General features: G+C 37.6%; 1 protein-coding gene across 11 annotated transcripts in view; it reads right to left on the reverse strand.

The window, feature by feature from the left end:
• Positions 1 to 19,888, reverse strand: part of CASK (calcium/calmodulin dependent serine protein kinase) — a 395,225-nt gene that overhangs the window by 62,953 nt on the left and 312,384 nt on the right. For all 11 annotated transcript variants that reach the window (XM_027875619.1, XM_027875618.1, XM_027875615.1 and 8 more), the window contains one exon: positions 1,507 to 1,584. In XM_027875619.1, the coding sequence (XP_027731420.1) occupies positions 1,507 to 1,584 (78 nt within the window). The remainder of the gene's footprint in view (positions 1 to 1,506; positions 1,585 to 19,888) is intronic.

The raw sequence follows: 19,888 nt of genomic DNA on the forward strand, positions 1-19,888 counted from the left end.
GTCCGTTCTTCTCAGGATAAACATACTGTTGCTGGTTTAACTTAATACGTTGGGCTCTAAAAGATAATTTTAGACATAGCAAACTGTTTGTTACGGTCAACAGTTTAGTCTAGAGTTAAGGTTTTCCATTACCATAAATGGAAGTCATAAAAGAAAAAAATTCATCAATGGGACCTAGAATCTCTCTAGACCTTATGACAACGCTACATTGAAGAACCATATATGCTTTGAGGATGGGAAGCAACATTATCAGGTTATATCTTGCCTTTTTTCTTTGCCTTTAATAACCTAAAGGCACAATAAGCATGGTCACACATTATTTTTAAATACAACCAAAGAAAATACAGAAGTTCTTTGAGATACAGGTGCTACTTCAGCTAGTGCTAGCTGTATTGTTAAGATGTGGTGTTTCTGCTACAATGATTAAAATAAACCTTGGCTGGAAAATCACTTAACCTGTGCCTGCTTTCTTACGCATAAAATGAGTGGATCGGGTGGGATGGCCTCTGAAATCACATCTCAAAAGTTGTGTTATTCAAAGAACAGGGACTGAGCTCTACATAAGTAGAGTCAATGCTCCTCCTCTGGCTACCAGAAGCCTCAGCTCAACTCACCTTGACATGTGGAAGAAAGAAGAAAGAATGACTGTTACTGTTTCATGATTACTAGATTATCTTCTATGAACTTTTGGTGGGCATCAACAGAGATAATAAGCTGTTAGTTGTACTGAGTAAGCAGGTATGAGGTCCTCTATATTCCCATGATAATTAACCCTTTTCTCAACTCATCCACTTTACATTTGAATTATAAGGCTTGGATTTTTGAAACTTTTAGGGAAGGGATTATGTTCCTTAAAAATATCTTTAACAGTTGAACCAACTCTGACATTGATATAACATTACAGAAATGATTTGTTTGTAATGCATCTGATTGTTTAATAATTGTAAACATTTAATTAATGTATATGGTCTTCTTTTGAGCTTTACCATCTTCAAAAAACCAGCTAAGATTTCCACAGCAACTATATTTCTAATGGATGACATTAAGTGCTTTAGAAATAAATGAGTAAAACTATTAACAAACTGTTGCTAGGAAAGATTGGAGAAGTAAAGTGGCTCAAGTTCATACAGCAGGTTTGTAACAAAAGGAAACAATGATCCATTAGGCATTGATGCTGCGGATATATTTTCTATAAAGATACTCAGTGATGAAATTTTGGTGACTTTAAAATCTGAGTATAATTGCATTAAATTGCCATTCTGATTAAAAATCAATTGAACAAGTCAGAAAACCAAGTAATGTTGAACAACCAGAAAAACTATAAATACACCAGAATAGGACAGATGAGAAATCAATGACATAAATGGCATTTTTAAAAGATTATTACACTTATGATCATCACACTTCCAACCAAAATATTTTCCCATTAAGAAATGGAAAAATGTTTGTAACTAATAACTAGATTATTCAAACTTGACAGGCCCAAGCAAGTTTCTAAAATATTACCTCTTTGGCTCTCTGTACAGCATCACTTGGAGGATTCCTGATATGTGGTGAAGACTTTGTGTTAATTTTGTCATAAAGCTGAAAACAAAGAAGAAAAGCCAACAGAATTACATTCTATTTTGATGTTTGACAAGACCCATAATTCTCCAATTATTTGCAATAATGTGAAAACATACATATTTTCCTTGTTATAAATTAAAAGTTTAACTATTGGAATTTAAATCATCAAACACTGTTATTTATAGCAGAGAAGGATCTCAAAAGAATATCTGAAGATTTCAGCAGGACACTTCTGTTACTTTCTCATTCATTTTTAATGGACATAATATTTGTGCATACTTCTCTGTGATTACTTTTAATGTAAACATAATCTTATATTTTGAAATTAAAATTTCATTGAATTACATCTTTCTCTCATACGTATTTTTTTTTAGTTGGCATATCTCTGAAAATTAAGCTAGAATTAAATGAAGGGAATGTTTCCTGGCATAAAAGGGCCAGAAGAATTTTCACAGAAACCTAAATCTTGGGAAATGAGCAAAAACAATTCCTTTGAGGAAGGAATGTTTTCACAAAAGGATTATGTCTTATTTAGTGGGCTTATTTATTAATGGCATTGATGCCAGTATATTTAATAAGATGAAGTTAAAATTATTAACATTTCTTTTTTTGATTTTCAATTCAACCATAAGTCTCAATATATATACCAAACAAAGCAAAACAAAACAAAACCCAACAAAAAAACAGCCAAAAGAAGTAAATGGCCTTTCTTTTCCTAGTGAGTCCATTTCTTGCTTAGCAAATAATCTTTCTAATTTTTAGAAAGCAATCTACTTCAATCAGTTATAGAAAAGTCTACTTTGACAAGAGGTATAATGTAGTGAAAATTGCAGGTGCCCCTACACAGCTGAACCAGATTAAAATGCAATTGGAAAATATTTAACAAGGTAAATAAAATACAATAAAACACAGATTAGGTTAACTTCTAAGTCAACAGTTGGCTGGAATTTGACACCCCTAGTGTTAAATGGATAGGAGCTGGCCACAAAGCAAAGACCTGGGTTCAAATCCCATCTCTAATATATATATACTGGCTCTATATGACCCTGTGAAGTCACTTAATATGTCACTGCCCAAGGCAATTTTCTTAAGAACACAAATTGGTACTGGTAGAAGGAGATTAGTCATGTGGGGGAGTCCTAGGCCATGAAAATCACAGGCCCAGGTCTTATCCCTATACTAAAAAGTCAAAAGGTAAAATTACTTTGAACAGTTGGTTTATTAATGATCCCATTTGACGACTCCAGGCATTTTCTCTGCAGGTCCCCCATGCCTGGAATGCTCTTCCTCCTCCACTCCATCTACTGATCTTTTTGGCTTCCTTTAAGTCCCAACTAAAATTCCACTTCCAACAGGAAGCCTTCCCTAACCCCTCTAAATTTCAGTGCTTTCCCTCTGTTAATTATTTCCCATTTATCCTGTAGTTTTGTGTGTGTGTGTGTGTGTGTGTGTGTGTGTATTTGCACATCATGTTTCCCCAACAGATTGTGAGCTCTAGGAACTATCTTTTGCCTCTGTATCACCAGTGCTTGCACATAGAAGGTGCTCAATAATTGTTTATATGACTGATTTTTTCTACTTCTCTGGCAACTAATTTTAGTTGAGAAGTCTATGACAATATATAACTTCATTACCTAAAATATTGGTTTATATCATATGTTAGAGATTCTCAATCTTTTTGCAACCACAAAGGCTTTTACTCTAAACAAAATTTTGGTAGAAGCCTTTCAGTAAAATCTTTAAAAATTTATTTTAAAAGAAACTAACGGTATTAAAAACATGTGGTTAACTAAAAGCATTTTTTCAAATCAACTCTGTGCTAAATGCAGTGATGTCAAAAACAGCTTATTTATTGAGATGTGATTACTATCAGTTAGTACAACCTAACAACAGAGGCACAGGGAAATTAGGTAACCTGCTCAACGCAATATAAATAGTGCCAGAGGTTGGATTTGAACCAAGGTCCTCTGATTACAAAACCAGTGCTCTTTACACTATATAATTTTCAGCTTATCTAATTTTTTATTTAAAACATCTGGGCATTTTATTATAAAACCTGATTTTTTTTTTTTTTTTGGTGAATGCCCTTGTGCTTTTGCAGGGAATTACTGAAATATCTTCTATAATTTGGTAACATGATATATACCGCATATCCAGATCCCCCAAACTGGACACAGTAATCACAAATCAATCAAAAAAGCATTTATTAAGCACCTACTATGTTCCAGGCACTGTGTTAAGTGCTAATAATTCAGAGAAAGGTAAAATATAATCCTTGCCCTGTCTTTTTCTGTCTGGTGCTGGATGACCTGAAGTCTGGGTCACTGACAGTTTTTTTTTTTGTGGGGGGAATCTTTCTACCCTCTCACATTTCGCCCAACTACCCATTAACAGGGACTGGTCGAAACATATTTATCTTAAACATACTACCAAGACTCTAAATGAATGAGAATCTAAGTGGCAAGTCACTTAACTTCCTTGGGCCTCAGTTTCTTCATCTATACAATGGAGAGGGTGGATTAGATGGTCTCTGAGGTCCCTTCGGGTTTCCCATCCACGATCCTATTTTACACATAATCTGAGACTGCCCGACAATCAACTGATTTTGCATTGCACATTGTTGGATTTAATGATTGATTCTAAGATCTGAAAGTCAACTTTTCAGTTACAAGATGGATTCCCACTGATTCTCTGATGGTTCAGTAACCTGGCAGAGCATATACATTGTGTGTGACCAACACAGATGGCAACATGGATGCATCCGCTGTGTGTGCTAATTGGCTAGGTCAGCTTGTTTCTTATGGAACTTCTTGGAGTGCTTTGTAGAAACCCTGGTTTGAGAAACACTGCCAGTAAGAAAAATGCCTAACCTAGATAGGCTAATTGGAACACACAGGACTGACTATGTGAACCCATTTTAAAAAAAGTATTACTGGATTTTGAACAACTGTACTGTATCCTAATGATTTATTTAATACAAGAACTTAATTTTTTAAGGTTTTACTGACATTCTGGTAGTTCCAAACCGAGTCTGTTCAAATCTCTACAGAATATAAATAGGCAGCTTTCAATTTCAAAACTTGGATGTATTTCAAAAGTTTATTTGTAAAATCTGCTGTTTGGAACCAGGAATGCATTTTCCCATGGAAACAATGTTTTAAATGGTGATAGGTTCTCGGGTAGTGCACAAAAGTTTACTGAGATAAAAAAGAGGTGGGAAGAAAATATGTTTGAGTCATTTTTTCCCCCCAACGTCAGAAAATATATTGAAAAACTTTCACAAATACTGTCTTTTGACATACTGTGATACTAATTAAACAAAACAAAAAACCAAAATTGAAAAAAAAAAAAGCCCTATCTTGGATTTTAGCACATAGAAAGCAGATTTAATTAAAAAGGACACAGGAGAACATGGAGATTTGTATGGCAAATTCTTAAGAGATCTTCTGAGCACTTTTAAAGGGCTTCTGAGGTTAGCAGCACTGTTTAAAAAAAAAAGATTTTAAATTTTGTTCCAATATACATAGTCTTTCTTTCTTCCAATGATACAGGCAATATCAGCTGACTTTCTTCAGTCATGCTCTGGGTAACTTTTTTTTTTCCTCTTTAAACCCAAGGGAAAGAGCATGGGGGAGAAGACAGGATAATAAATGGAATGGATACCTTTACTCAGAAGGCACTGGATTCTTTTCCATGTATTTGTGTTTCTTTCTCTCACAGCCTTAGTCTTTATGTCCTAGATTAGAAGTCAGGTTTTTAAACTAACTGGGATTGTGTGCTCTCACCACTAGGTAACAGTGTCATGTTTCCTCTAAAGACTTCAGGATTTCAACCAATTACACAGTGGAATGAGGACCCAGGCTAGATGGCTGAGCAAGGGCCTCAGCTACTTTTTGAATGGTGAAACCCTGACCAGACACAATTATGCAGAGTCTAGGAGGAAATGGGATAGGAAACTGACTCAAAAAGGAACTGTGTGGATGTGTGGGTAAAGGTTGGTGGTTTTAAGCCTTGGTCTTCATCCTTGTTCCTGAAAAACCAAGCTACTGCTTTTCATATGGAAGGGGATGGAAGGAATGGGTGGGAATCTATGGGGTTCAATTTGATTCAATCAAGAAGCATTTATTAAACAATGTTCTAAGTGCTGGGGACAGGAAAGAAAAAAGAGAAATTGCCTTCAGGAAATTTATGTTCACCGGGGCAGCTAGGTGGCGCAGTGAATAGAGCTCTGGTCTTGAAATCAGGAGGATCTGAGTTCAAATCCAGCCTCAGACACTTAACACTCACTAGCTGTGTGACCCTGGGCAAGTCTTAACTTAACCCCGATTGCCTCACAAAAAAAAAAATGTTCTGCTGAGATTGGGAAAATCAGTCTCTTAACCTATAAACAGAGAGATGGGAACCTAGGCACAAAGGGAAGGAAAGAAGAATTCTTGGCATGGAGTGAAGTGAGTCCTTGTCTATGATTACATTTGTTGGGGCCATTTGTAAGCGTGTACTAATCAGCTGGAGACAAAAGTTCCTGTTTGACAAAACATTTGATATATGCAGTCCATGTACACAAACAGCTAATACCCTAAACCCATGCTTCTTTCTACTGACTGAGGTCCCACATTGCTAACCAAGGGAGCTATCTCTGAGAAAAACCCGGAGCTTTAAACATTACCCATTTAAAGGAAGAAGACGTGAAGAGCAGAACAGCTAGGGGAGCAGATTTGGGAGACAGGGGCGGGCACAGTCCCGGGCAAGTCTAACCTCCTCTGTGTTGTGGCCTCTCAGTCCAAAAATATCTTCTCCACATAGCAGAAGTTTTCACTTCACTTTGTTACACTACCGAAAAATTGGCCAATTAATTATGGACAAGGTACTAAGTCTGCAGTCAGGAAGACAAGTTCAAATCCAGCTCTGGACATTTACTAGCTGTGTGGACCTGGGCTTAACCCTGCTTGTCTCAGTTTCCTCATCTATAAAAATGAGTTAGAGAAGGACACGGCAAGCCACTCTAGTATCTCTGCCAAGAAAACTCCAAATGGGGTCACAAATAGTTGGACACGACTGAAAATGAACAACAATAACAACAACAAATTGAGAGATTACATGACATGCTCAATGTAAATAGCTAGGATGTGACAGTCAAGTTTCGAATCCAGATCTTCCTGATTGCAAGGAGTGACCTCTTTCCATTTCTTCATGCTTCCTTTTATTATAGTCATCCTTCAGCTTCCCTAACTCATTTGGGAAAAAATGTCATATTAGAGAACAATAGCTTTTCATTTTCTCATTTTTATTGGTTATTTTCATATTGTACTTTCCCTGCAAATGACAATACATTAAGCAATTCATATTTAGGTCTGAAAGTTCAATCCTAAGGGAATTCACATCTAACTGAGAGAACACGTACATATTTAAGTGTAACACTGGGGCTTTTATAATCTCATCACAATGTGGAGCAAAGACCTTAATCAATCAAAAGACCACAGGAATCTGGACCATTGGATGAAAGACAGATGACTCCACATAGGAAATATCTTGTGATTCGCTGAGAAGATAAAGTCATACCTCTTGGGGTATGTACAAAAACACTAAGTCAGTGTGGTGATTTATACAAGTGACGATTGAGCTAATGGGAGTCAAGACCCTGAGAGGAAATGGGGAGTAGGTAGAGGCATTTTAGGGGGGTAAAGAGTCCACGAGTTGGTCAATCTCTGTCTGTCTGTCTCTATATCTGTCTCTCTCTCCATACTCTATTCTTCCAATTGACCATCTTAGCGGAGAAACTGGCACAGTAAAGACAACACATCCAGGCAGGAGCAGGCAGAGACTACACCCACGTTCTTCCACGGCTTCCCTGGACAGTGGCAAGTCTTGGGGAGAATGTTCTGAGGGAGCCTAAGGGGAAGGATGACTATCTTGTTTCCACCCAGCTGCCACATGCCTGGGAAATGCTTATTTCTTTTGTGTTTATTCTTTCTTGATCTTAAGTGAAGAACTATTTCAAGGTGGGAAAGCCCAGTCTACCTGATGAGTAAATACAGTACCCATTAAAGGCCTCACTAGTGGCAGAGGCAGTAGCAAGGGCTGCAGGAGCAGAGGCTGACAATAGAGGAAGTGCCTGCAGGTGGATATGGTGAGCATTTCAGGGAATGAAACCTCTTGTGGCAGAGAGAAAAGAGGTGCTGGCTGTGAACTCAACAAAAGCACAAACCTTCGGAGGCCAGCAAAGAGGGGAAAGGACTTCCAGCAATTAGGAAACATTTGATAATGTGTGCCTCTCCACCACTGTACTTTAAGGGTGAGCCCACACTCCCCGGGGATCCTATGTGTACAAAGGTAAAGTTTGCCTCCAGTTGGGTGTAAAATATTTTGTGCCAATTGTGTTACAGATTTTCAGCAAATCTCTTTTCTAAAAAGATAATGGAGTTATAGGAAGAAAGCACATCAGCTGAGGCCAGGAGCAACAGTGTTGGAAGTCATAATTGCTCAGTAATCCCTAGAACCATGAGCAGGAGCAGTCAGTTGCCCTCCGGGGATCCCAATCAATAATTCTGAGTGGGAACTGGGGAAGTAGTTCTACATATGTATATACACAGGGGTGTGCTAGAGCCAGCTCATATTAGCTTGAGATGGTAAATCATCAGTGTGAGCATTTATACCTTGGAAATGGGCAAGTGATACAAATCAGGGCTTGATTTAATGTCGATTGTCTTAGAGTGATAGAGAAAATATTTATAATGCAGATTAAACTTAAAAGTGTGCTGTGAATCCTTTTCCCCCCAGAGAGTGAGTCACAAAGCATTTACCAGCATGCCTCTGTACATACAGAATATATATAGATATTATATATAATATGAATGTAAAGGAGTTTCTGGTGGGAGGGCACTGGCAGCTGAAGGGTAGAGAATGGGGGGAATACTAACAGCTTCATAAGGAAAATCATGTATGAGCTGAATCTTGAAGGAAACCAGGGGTTCTAAGAGGTAGAGGTGAGGACATGTTCCAAGTATGATGGACGACTAGTGCAAAGCTACAGAGGTGATGGGAGATGGAGGGTGTTTGCAGAATAGCAACAAGGCCAGTATGGCTAGAGGATCAATGTGTAATAAGCCTGAAAAGATAGAAAAGGCCAGGTGGTGAAGAGCTTTAAATGCCAGAAAGAGGAGTTTATATGTAAGAAAGGCCAAGTGATGAGATGTGTGGGGTGACAGAGAGTGGGAACACTTAGACAACACAATGGCGGCAAATCTGCATGATTGGAAGAGTTGTGGTGCCCTCAATAGCAAAAGAGAAATTTGGAAGAGAGGTGGGGAAAAGGAAAGATAATTAGCTATATTTTTGACATGTTCAATTTGAAACACCTATGCGATATTCACTTTGCAATGTCCAGTTTGTTCATGATGTGGGGCTGGAACATGGGTGAGACACTAGGGTTGGATACACAAATGTGGGAACCATTTGTATAGAAATAATAGAAAAAAAGAGAAGAGGGCCCATGCAGAGCCTTTGGGTTTTGTTAATGGAAGTGGGAGGAATTTCTGTTACTTCTTTCCTCTCTTCCTTTTACGTGTATATGTACACATATCAAACATTCATAATCTTTGAATTGTGTCACAGGCAAATGTTTAGGATTATAGGACCTAACAATGTACTTTTTTTTTTTTAGCTATTTTACTTATAATTCTAAAAAGTTATACTAATGCAAGCATGTAAAGCATTGCAGTGCAATGGAAAGAGCACTGGATTTGGACTCCAGAGGACATGTGTTCAAATTCCTGGCTCTGCTTCTTACCACCTATGACCTTGGGTAAATCACTTAATTTGCCTGGGATTTAGTTTTCCCATTTGTAAAATGGGGGGTTTGGATTAGAAGACAATTAAGATGAGATCCCATCCAACTCTAAATTCAAGTAACTACAAGAGACAAAGTAAATACATAAGCATAATTTGGTTTAAGTAAAAACCATTTGAATGTTTATCAGATAGAATGCTAGAGCTGGAAGGAATCTGAAAATCATCTATTCTAGTGGTTCCCAAAGTGTGGTGCAGGATCCATGGGGATTCCCAAAACCCTTTCAAAGAGTCTGTGAGATCAAAACTATTTTCATAAGCTCATGGGGAAGGAGGGGAGTCTTCAATCATTTTTTAAGAGCATAAAGGTATTTTGGGACCAAAAAGTTTGAGAATGATTAACCTAGTCCAATCTCATGGATTTTACAGAAGAAGAAATTGAGGTCTAAATCAGGGAAGTGATAATTTAAGAAAGTGAAGTGAAGTGCAGGGAAATGAAAACAAAAACAAAAGCAACAACAACTCACCTCCCTCCTAAGTCCCCATGTCAGGGCAACACACCAAAAAAGGGCAAGAAGCTAAAAGACTGCATTACTTTCAATAGCAGGACATAAAAGTAAGCTCCATTTGCACCCTACTCACTGATGCTCAAAAAGGAGGTGACAAATTTCCTAGGAGGTCTGCAGCTAAATACAGAATACTTCAGTAACAACTACCAGGATGGTTTTAGATTAAAGAATCTAGTGAAGTGGGAGTACATTGAGAAAAGTAATTTTTTTTTCTGTGAGTTTCCCCTCTTTTAGATAGCCTGATGGAAAACTCATTAAATATGAAAAAAAAGGAGTAATGAATATGCCAAATCTCCAACTAAATACAAAATCTGTTGGAGCAGTATAAAACATAGTAGGAAGAATTACTTTCAAATTTATCTCTCTGGGCTTCAAAGTTCCCGCAAGATGAATAATAATAGTATCTACATCTTTCTTTCTTTTGGGGGGGGGGGGCTAGGAAATGGAGTTAAGTGACTTGCCCAGGGTCACACTGCTAGTGAGTGCTATGTGTCTGAAGCAGGATTTGAAACTCAGGTCTTCCTGAATCCAGGGCCAGTGGTCTATCCACTATGCCACCTAGCTGCCCCTCTAAATCTTTCTTTAGGACTATCCAGGCAGTCCCTGACTCCCGTTTTACAACAAAGACTCTCCTACTTTTTGTCACTCTCAAAGGTTTCCCTTTCCGCTTTCCCAATTGCCTCTCTATCACTGAAATCTTTCATCTTTGTCCCTACTTCTTATTCAGTCAACCTAAGATGGTGTCTGTGGTGGTAGGACTGGCAATGGCAAAGTCAGGGGAGAAAACAGCCTTTTCCTTCCATTCCTGCTGATGAAGGCATGTAATCTCACCTTATGCTACCGTTAAAGGCTCACAGAACCCCATAATAACATCCCCCATCCCAGTTCCCAGATCCTGTCATGAAACATTATGTGTATGTATGTATATATGTACATAAATTAGTCTATTTTCTATTTCTATTTAGTCTATTTTCCATTCAACTGTAGGTGAATCTTACTTAAGCCCCAAGCTAACTTGTCTTTCCTAAAAGAGTCTAAATGGAACATAGGAAAGGATCCTTCCTTTCTATTTGTTTTTATTCCTAACAGTAAAAAAAAGAGGGAAAGAAGGCAGAGATAATAGACACAGGTCTTGGTGAAAGGGAAAACAGGTGAAAAAAGCAAACCAACCTGGGGCCCAAGGAAGAAAAGAAATCATTGGATCAGAGTTTGGGGTTTGAAAGAGACCTGACAGTTTGGGAGACAGTCACTGGCTCTGCCCCCTCATGGGGACAGAGTCCCAGGCCTCAGATACCTTTCTCCTCTGCCCTTTGCTTGCAACTGTATTTAGAACAACTGTAATAAAGAAAACTACCCCCAATCACACATACTGCTATGTAAGATATTCTCTAAGTAACATTATAAAGACATAGTTCCAGTTTACAGGACATTTATCATCTAAGAAGAATCAGGATGATAAAATATTATGTTTTCACTTAATATCTCCTACCCTTTAGCTTGAAGATTTGAGCTTTGGGGATAAGAAGTGTTAAATTATCCTGAGGGATGGGTTAATATGAACACATTTTCTTTTTGAGCAGTTAAGCAGTTACCTAACTTCAGCACTTATTTTAAACCAACAAAACAAGGAAATGTGAACAGCTGCAAGCGGAACAGATTGTTTAAGACTGTCCCATGATCAGCTCTCTACTGCCAGTCTTTTTGGCATAGTCACAAATTTTACCATGTACTAACGCCTGTGGATAGAATTAATCTAGCTATCTGAGAGCTGCCTCATAGTTTAAGAATCACATGCTATGAATTTAAGATACTTATTTTTTTAAATTATGGGTTATCTGTTTAAAAAATAAACCACAAGGAATATGGCTGGTAATACTGACTTCAACTTGGAGGTTATATTTTAAACTATGAAGGCATTCCATCTTAGCAATGTTTTTATTGGCTTAAAAGTTCAAATAAAGTTTCTGAAGATTTATTTTCATCCCCATCCCATCCTTCTTTACTATTTTACATTCTCTTTCATTGCAGAGCTTTCAGAAGGAAGTATTGATTTTAGTCTAGAAGCTGAGTATGGCCTTTGAGAAAATTAATATGGGAGTCAGAAAACTGGTACTTATGAGGTGTGTGATGACAGACAAGTCATTTAATGAATCTAGGCCTCAGTTTCCTCATCGGGTAACAATACTAGCCTGTCTACCTCACAGGATAACTATTTATTGTGAAAATTACTTGACATAATGTATAGGAAAGTGCCTTTTAAACTCAGAAGTGCTGCTCTAATGTAATATTAAGAATAAAAATGATGATTCAGTAAATAAAGCAATATTAATTTTAGGTTTCTATACAACAGTCCTTTCTGACAATTAACTAAGAGTTATATGAAGAAGTATTTAGTGAAAATTTATGATATCCTAAATTGTTAATAATAGTTAACATTTGGTGAGTACACTACACACAAATAATGGAAATGAACTGCTTGGGTAAGTTTGGCATTGTTAAATAATTTCTTCTCTTTTCAAGTGATCTGTGTACTAAAAAGTCCAGCAGATTTTAAGACTAAATTCCTGTAATTTTCCCCTAGTAAATCCAGTAGGTCTGCTACTGATATTCAGAAATGTTTTGCAAATGTTTTTCAAAAAATTTTTAGATGACAGAAAACATGATTTATACAGTAGAATGAAATTCAACTGTACTGTTTGATTTTTGAAGTCATTGCTCTGAACTTTCTTAAAAGCAATCTAATATTATAGCATCTTCCCTATATTCTTATATAAACCAAATGATCTCCCTTACGCTAAAACAAAACAAAACAACTTTCATAAGGCTCTATCTTTGACATCTTCAAAGAGAAATTCAGGGTTGAATTAACATCTTAGATAAGGAATATAATGAAACTCACTAGACAGTGTAAAAAATGAGCATAATAAGTAACAGATTAAAAACTTCCTAATTCAGTCCTTTAGGAAACAGAAGTTCTAATTATGAAAGTAATATACAATGGAATTGAAAAAATATGCAAAACAAGTAACATTTAGAAAAATTAAGGAATTACAACCAGGTTCAGATTAGTAATTATGCTAGATTTTAAATATTATATTTCTATTAAATTTCTATTCAGATTGTATTTATATCATAAAAATTTGGCAATGACAAGTAACAAAAAATGTAGTACAAATATCATAAAGTATAGGACTGATGTTAAATCCTGAAAGAAAATCAAAACATAGTATAAAAACAAAACACCTCAAACAATGTGATACTAAGAAAGACCATTCCCCCCCCAAAAAAAAGAACATGATTCTTTTTCCCTGTATATTTTGAAATTTCTTTCTTGCAGTGCAGAATACATGAGAACCATCAAGCAAAAGTCATCATTCTCCTCTGGCTTTCTTACCTTTAGCTCTGATCTGATTAGAGTAGATTCATTTTAAATGACATCAATAAAAAAAAATCCTTACATATTTTTTAAAAAAATTTAAAAGTAGGAATATAAAGTACTAATCTAGATGAACAACTAGCACTATAAAAGTGGAAAAATTATATCTCGATCATGATGTTTATAAGAAGTTAGTTCAATCAGCCTGTTCCCTAAAGTGCCTAAAACTAATTTAGCCAACTCTGTGGCCTGGCTCAGAAAAATATGGAAAAGACTGTTTTTCCACAACAAATCAGCCTTGCTCCTTGTCAGCAGACTGACTCAGTCTCCCTAGGGAACAAAGCTTCTGACTATAATAAAGGAATCTGATTCTTTTGGAAAAATCTGGGTGAGCTGCTTGTTCAACTGAATAGGATAAGAAAACTTGTCTTGACTCACTATTATAGAAAATAAATTCTTATTTCTTCAGAGCAAGGCTGGTATGAGAACTGGGAACTCACTTGGTTTAACATCTTGAAAAAACAAAGGATATTGAATGTCTGGCATTTTTTCCCCCAGAAGATATGATAAGGAATCAGTAATAAATGGACTTCTATGCTTAAATAACTGGGCATCAGAACAAAATTTTAATGAATTTCATAAACAGTTACTGTTTAATAATAGCAGAAAATACAGTTGACTTTTTATAGTTTTTTTTAAAGATATGAAAAAATGATTCATAGATACTAGCTCTTTTGAACCTTAAATCAGCCCTTTGAGGTAGATAGGTCCTACAAGTATATTATTATTCTAAATTTACAGATGAAGAAACTGAGGGTCCCAGATGCTAAGTTACACAGCTAGTATCAGAAGCAGGATTCAAACCTAGGTCTCTTTTGACTCCAAGTCTAGCATTCATTCCTTAATATTATGTTGCCTCCATCTTGATTTGTTTTGCCAAAGCAACATTAAAAATATCTTATTCTAGACTCAACTCATTCTAGATTAACCACCAGTATAATTATGTCTTGAAATAAAATTAAATGGAGACCCTGATAATTTTTCTTACCATTAAGCAATATAACTACTTAACGAATTTGCCAAATGGAATATCTGTTTGGTTAGTTTTGGTGGCTAACTCTTCCATCAATGATAGTTCTGTCTTTACTATCAATAAAACCAATCTAATAAGAGTTTATTAATAAAAATATGTTATCCTTTGTATATGAAGGTGCTGCTAACTGCCCATCATGCCATCAGCTTTGAGTTTTTCCAACAGTGGTAGTAAACTTGCATTCCATTCCAAACAAAACATTAATTAAGCAGAATTGTGCTAGGTTAGGGGAAACATAAAGCTTTGGATAAAAAAAAACAACAAAAAAAGCAAGGAAATCCTGCCTTTGTGATGCTTACAAGTACTGTGATGGAAAGCCACATGATGGAAAGAGAAGCTTATAAGCAACATGATGGAGAGAGCACTCGACTTGAAAGTCAGAAGACTTGGATTTGTTTGAGGCCAACTTCTGCCGCTTCCTAGTGGAATGTAAACTTGTTGAGAACAGTGCTTACTTGTTTTTTGTCTTTATACTCCAGTGTTTTGTACTTAACAGGTGCTTTACAAATGTTTGTTCAATGGAATTGGCCACCAACATAGTGTTGATTGATGTCATGCCCAAAGTCCATAAAACCCCTGGATGTGTTTTCCCAAGAAACTGTTATTTTTACATAAACTGTTATTTTTACATACTTCCTCCATCTTATATTTGTGTCACTGATGTTTTGAATTCAAGTGTATAACTTTATATTTAATCCTCTTAAATATCATTTTATTAGATTTAGACCAATGTTCTAGCCATCAAAATCTTTTTGGATCCTGACTTCAGCAATTTGACATATCAGTTATCTTTCTCAGCTTTATGTCATGTGTGAATTCTATAAGCATGCCATATTTTTATCTAAGTCATGCATAAAAATAAGAAATTAAGACCAAGAGGAGATCTCTGGGTAACTTCACCAGAAAACTCACTCAGGTTGGCACTGAGCCAAACTAGTACTACACCAACTGGTTCCAAATCTTCCTAACTGTATTACAATCTAGTCCTCTGAGCCAGCCAGGATGTGGCCTGCTCTCAATCTGTATATAAATTATTTTTTTGAGGGATGTGGTGAGAGGAAGTGAGTAGGGCAAGGCAGGGCTGCTACACCATGATGCTTTGTACATGATGAGGATCAGAGGCTCCTAGATTTAGAGCTATCACTTCAGAAGTCATTGGGTCCAACTGCTCATTTTACAAATGAGGAAAATGAATGTGACTTGCTTTATGGTTGCAAAATTAGTAGGTGTCTAACTTTTCAAATGCAGGTGTTCTTGACTTCAAGGTCAATACTTTATTCCCTGTACCATGGTGAGGAGCCATGTGAGCTGAACTTTGAAAGATGTTAAGGGTTCTAAAAGGTAGAGATGAGGGCGGAATAAATTCCAGGAAGGGGATGACTTATACAAATGCATGGGGGTGGAAGATAGATGGTCAAGTCAATTTACAGTTTGTACTAGATGGCCATATTTCTAGGCCAGTTGGGATAAAACATAGCACAAAGGGCATTAATGCGAAATTCAATTAAAAAGCCAGGTTTCAGCCAGACTGTAGAGGACCTTACACACTAGGATGAAAAGTCTTTTATCTAGAAGGAAAAAGAGCTACTGAACATTTTTATGCAGTATAGTGATGTGGTCAGAACAGTGTTTTAGGAAGATTATTTTGGTTGCTACTTGGAGAATGAATTACAGAGCGACAGAGACTGGAAACAGGTATACCAATAAGGAAGCTTTTATAACATATGGGAAATTATTAAGAGGGTTTGAATGGTAATTGGGTGGTGGTATAAAGTGAGAAAAGGGAACTGGTATGAGAGATGGTATGAATGAATACATATTTATAAAGAACCTGTTACATAAGTATAAAGTAGGCAAGGATTAGAATTTAGGAAGATGTAGGAAGGGAAAAGAATTTTTATCTCAGACCACTCCCAGTGGATTACAGGGATTAGGGAAGCTGGTTGTGGCAATTTGTCAGGTGTTAAGACTGGGAAAGAACCAGTAGTCTGGCACTAACACTCTTCAACCTTCCAGGATCCTGTGATGACACCAGTGGTATCTGCTGCCAAGGCCTGTTACTCCAACCAACAGAGACATTTTAGAAGCAGAGTTTTACAGTAGGGCATATGTGTCAATAAATATGTGGTGACTAGGTCTCTAGGGCTGAACTGGATTCTCATTTAGCATTAGTTCTGTAGCCTTATTCCAAGATGGTGAAGGACGACACCCATAAGACACCCTACATGAGGAACACGTGATCAGCTCTAGACTTTTACAGATCCATTAGCCAAAAAAAAACCAAACAAACAAAAAACCTTATGGTCTTGGGCTGTAGTAAGAGAGTTAAAATGTTCAGAATTAGGGAGGTGATAATCCTGCAATACTGCCCAAGTCAGGCTATATCTGGAAGTACTGTATTCAATTCTGGGCACTACATTTTTTCAGAAAGGACACTGATAAGCTGAAGAGCGACAAGAGAAGGGCAACCAAGATGATGAAGAACCTCAAAACCACATAAGGACTGGCTGAAAGACCTGAAGACATTTGGCTGGAGAAGAGAAGACTTGCAGGGGGTTGGGGTAAGGAGAGCAGGGATAGCTAGCTACAGCTTTGAAGACAGCAATCTTCAATGATCTGATGTTGTCATGAAGAAGAAATATTAAGACTTGTTTGGCTTGGCTGTAGAAGGCAGGATTAGGTGGAAGGTGCACAGAGGTACATGTTGGTTTTGTGTAAGAAAAAATTCCTGACGATTAGAATTACACAAAGGTGGAATGTACTATCTCAGGAATAGTAGGTTTTCTTTTACTTAAAGTCTTCCAGCTAAGACTGGATTATAACACATGAGAGATCTTATACATAGTATTTTGTATCAGGGATAAGTTGTACTAGGCGGCCACTAATGTATTACCCAACTCTGTGATTCTGTATACAGTTATCCCTTCCTTACTGTGAGGGTTATGGGCATGGCACCCCTGTGATCTGGAAAATCTGTGTAAAATGTTTTGGCTCTCTCTTCATACCAGAGAAGAAATATGAATTATTATGGTACTAAAAGATAAAATATGCTGATATTATACAACACTATATACATATACATATTATGCATTTCTGAGTTTCTAAACATTTTCTGTGTCATCTGTGGTTTCCATAAAACTCCCAAAAAATTCCCCTCTAATTTCAAACTGGAAATAACTATAAAGGAGTTGGCTACGTGAGAACGTGCCATATTGACTAACATAGCCAATACTCTAAGACCTCCTAATACTCTAGTAAAATTAAGCACATTTACTCAGTTTGACTTCCTCTTAGTTATTTCCTAATTCATCTTGTCATTAGACATTGTGTTTATTGTTCTCTTGGTTCTGCTTATTTTGCATCACTTCATACAAATCTTTATACATTTCTCTGAATTCTTGTCATTTCTTACTAGCCAATTTTATGTATGTATATATGTATATGTATATATATATACACACACACACACACACACACACACATATGTATGTATACATATAATTATTATTATGTCCACTGCTGTTGAGTTGTTTCAGTCCTGTCTGGCCCTTTATAACCCCATTTTGGGGTTTTCTTTGCAAAGATATTGGGGGAGTTTGCCATTTCCTTCTCCAGCTCATTTTATTGATGAGGAACTGAGGCAAACAGGGTTAAATAACTTGCCCAAGGTCACATACTCTAGGAAGTGTCTGAGGCCAGATCTGAACTCAGGAAGATAAGTCTTCCTGATTTCAGGTCCAGCACTCCATGCACTATGATGCAACCTAGCTGCCCCTATTATGTCCATACATTGTAACTTTCTAAGCTGTCCTTCAATTGATGGTACCACTTTTTCCCCATTTATTTGCTACCATAAAGAGTACAGCTATTAATATTTGGAATATGTGGGGCCTCTGCTTCTGACTCTGACTGTCTTTAATTGGCTGCAGAGCTGGACCTCCACGGATATACCAAAGTAACAATCCTTGGCTCTTAGCCTGATTTCCTGCCAGCCTTGAGGTATGCAGATGATTCTCTGAGCTCTCTGGAGAGTCAGGAATACAGATGGCCTGTACCACCTGAGTAGAGAGGAGGGAGCATACTTCACCTTCAACCACCAACAAGCTATGAACTCATTTCCTCATAGGTAAAACTGTGTTAAGGATGAGGTCTCTCATTTGTGTCTTCTTTCCTTTGGTATAGAAGTGTACAAGACTTCAAAACATAGCTGGCATGTTTTCCTTCCTAGACAGGTCAAAAAAGTCACCTTGAGCAGGATGTGCTGAACCTGGGTGATGCTTCCAGGCAAAGGTTGCCCTGGAGCTCAAGGTCATTGCCAGGAGGGCTTGCGCCATCGCTGCTGCCCCTCCCCTCTCCTTCCTTTCTCAGGTGGGGTAGGGCAAAATCAAAAGTGAGGGGCAAAGGGTGAAACTCTCTTCTCCTATGAGAGGAGTTAACAGATACCCTCTTGACTCAAGGGAAGGGAGTGACCAGGTTGTACAGGTGTTTCAAAACTCCTTAATGATCAATCACAAAACCTCCAGAATTTGCCAAGATATTTTTAGCTGTTCTAACTTTCCCTGTAACCTCCATGAAGGAGGATTCAGAGGTGCAGAGGGAAGGGAGTAAGTAAGCCTCAGGAAACCAAAAAGTAACTGCAGTTTTTTCCCAATTCTCTAGTGCCAAGATAGCTGACAGAACTGGGCTTACGCTTCCAGATAGGGCCTCTGTCCTTGTCCTCTATGCTGCAGAAAGTATACCCAGGTCCATGGCCTCAAACCGACCCAGTGGACTGAGAGCCTGAGAGCATCAGGCCGAGTATGAGAACGCCTTGTAACTGTCTACCTGAAAAGCACCTCCAAGCCTTCGGGCTTGGAGAGCGACCCCAACTGCAGAGCAAGAAAGGGAGGGAGAGGAGGCTGACATACCTTCCAGTCTTGGCTGGAGAAGAACTTGGGGTTAGGCAGTTTCCCCGTACAGGCCACCAAAATGATGTGGTTTAGGGGTTCAGGGGACCTGGGACCCCACAATCACAACACGTGGGTCCTGCCTGAAAGAATTTGATCCAAGCCTTCTTTCCGCTAAAGACAAGGTTTATTAGAACATCCATCGTATTGGGCAGACTCTTAAGGAGTCTGAACATTAGTAAGCTATTGGCTAGATTGTAAGAATCTGACCAATGGCTAGATTTTAAGAATCTAAGCAGTGACGAGATTATAAGAATTCCAGCAGTGGCTAGATTATAAGAATCCCAGCCTCTGACTGTCTTAGTGATATTGTTGTGTCAAGGGGACAATTTGGTCACTCTTCCTGCACAATTCCAAACTGATATCCAGAATGGTTGGACTAAGGAAAAGGTTTATTCGAGGAGAGTTAAAGCTTAAATGTGAAGGAGGTATCATATTTAATGATCCTCACTTCCCCTTTGACCACATTTTCTGTGCAAAAACTACAACCCTTTAGGACGGTACTTGTGGGAAGGAGATGTGACATAAATGCTTGGCTGACAAGAGAACCTGA

Source organism: Vombatus ursinus, unplaced genomic scaffold (genome assembly GCF_900497805.2).
Source record: "Vombatus ursinus unplaced genomic scaffold, bare-nosed wombat genome assembly UNPS02014809.1, whole genome shotgun sequence".
Lineage (NCBI taxonomy): Eukaryota > Metazoa > Chordata > Mammalia > Diprotodontia > Vombatidae > Vombatus > Vombatus ursinus.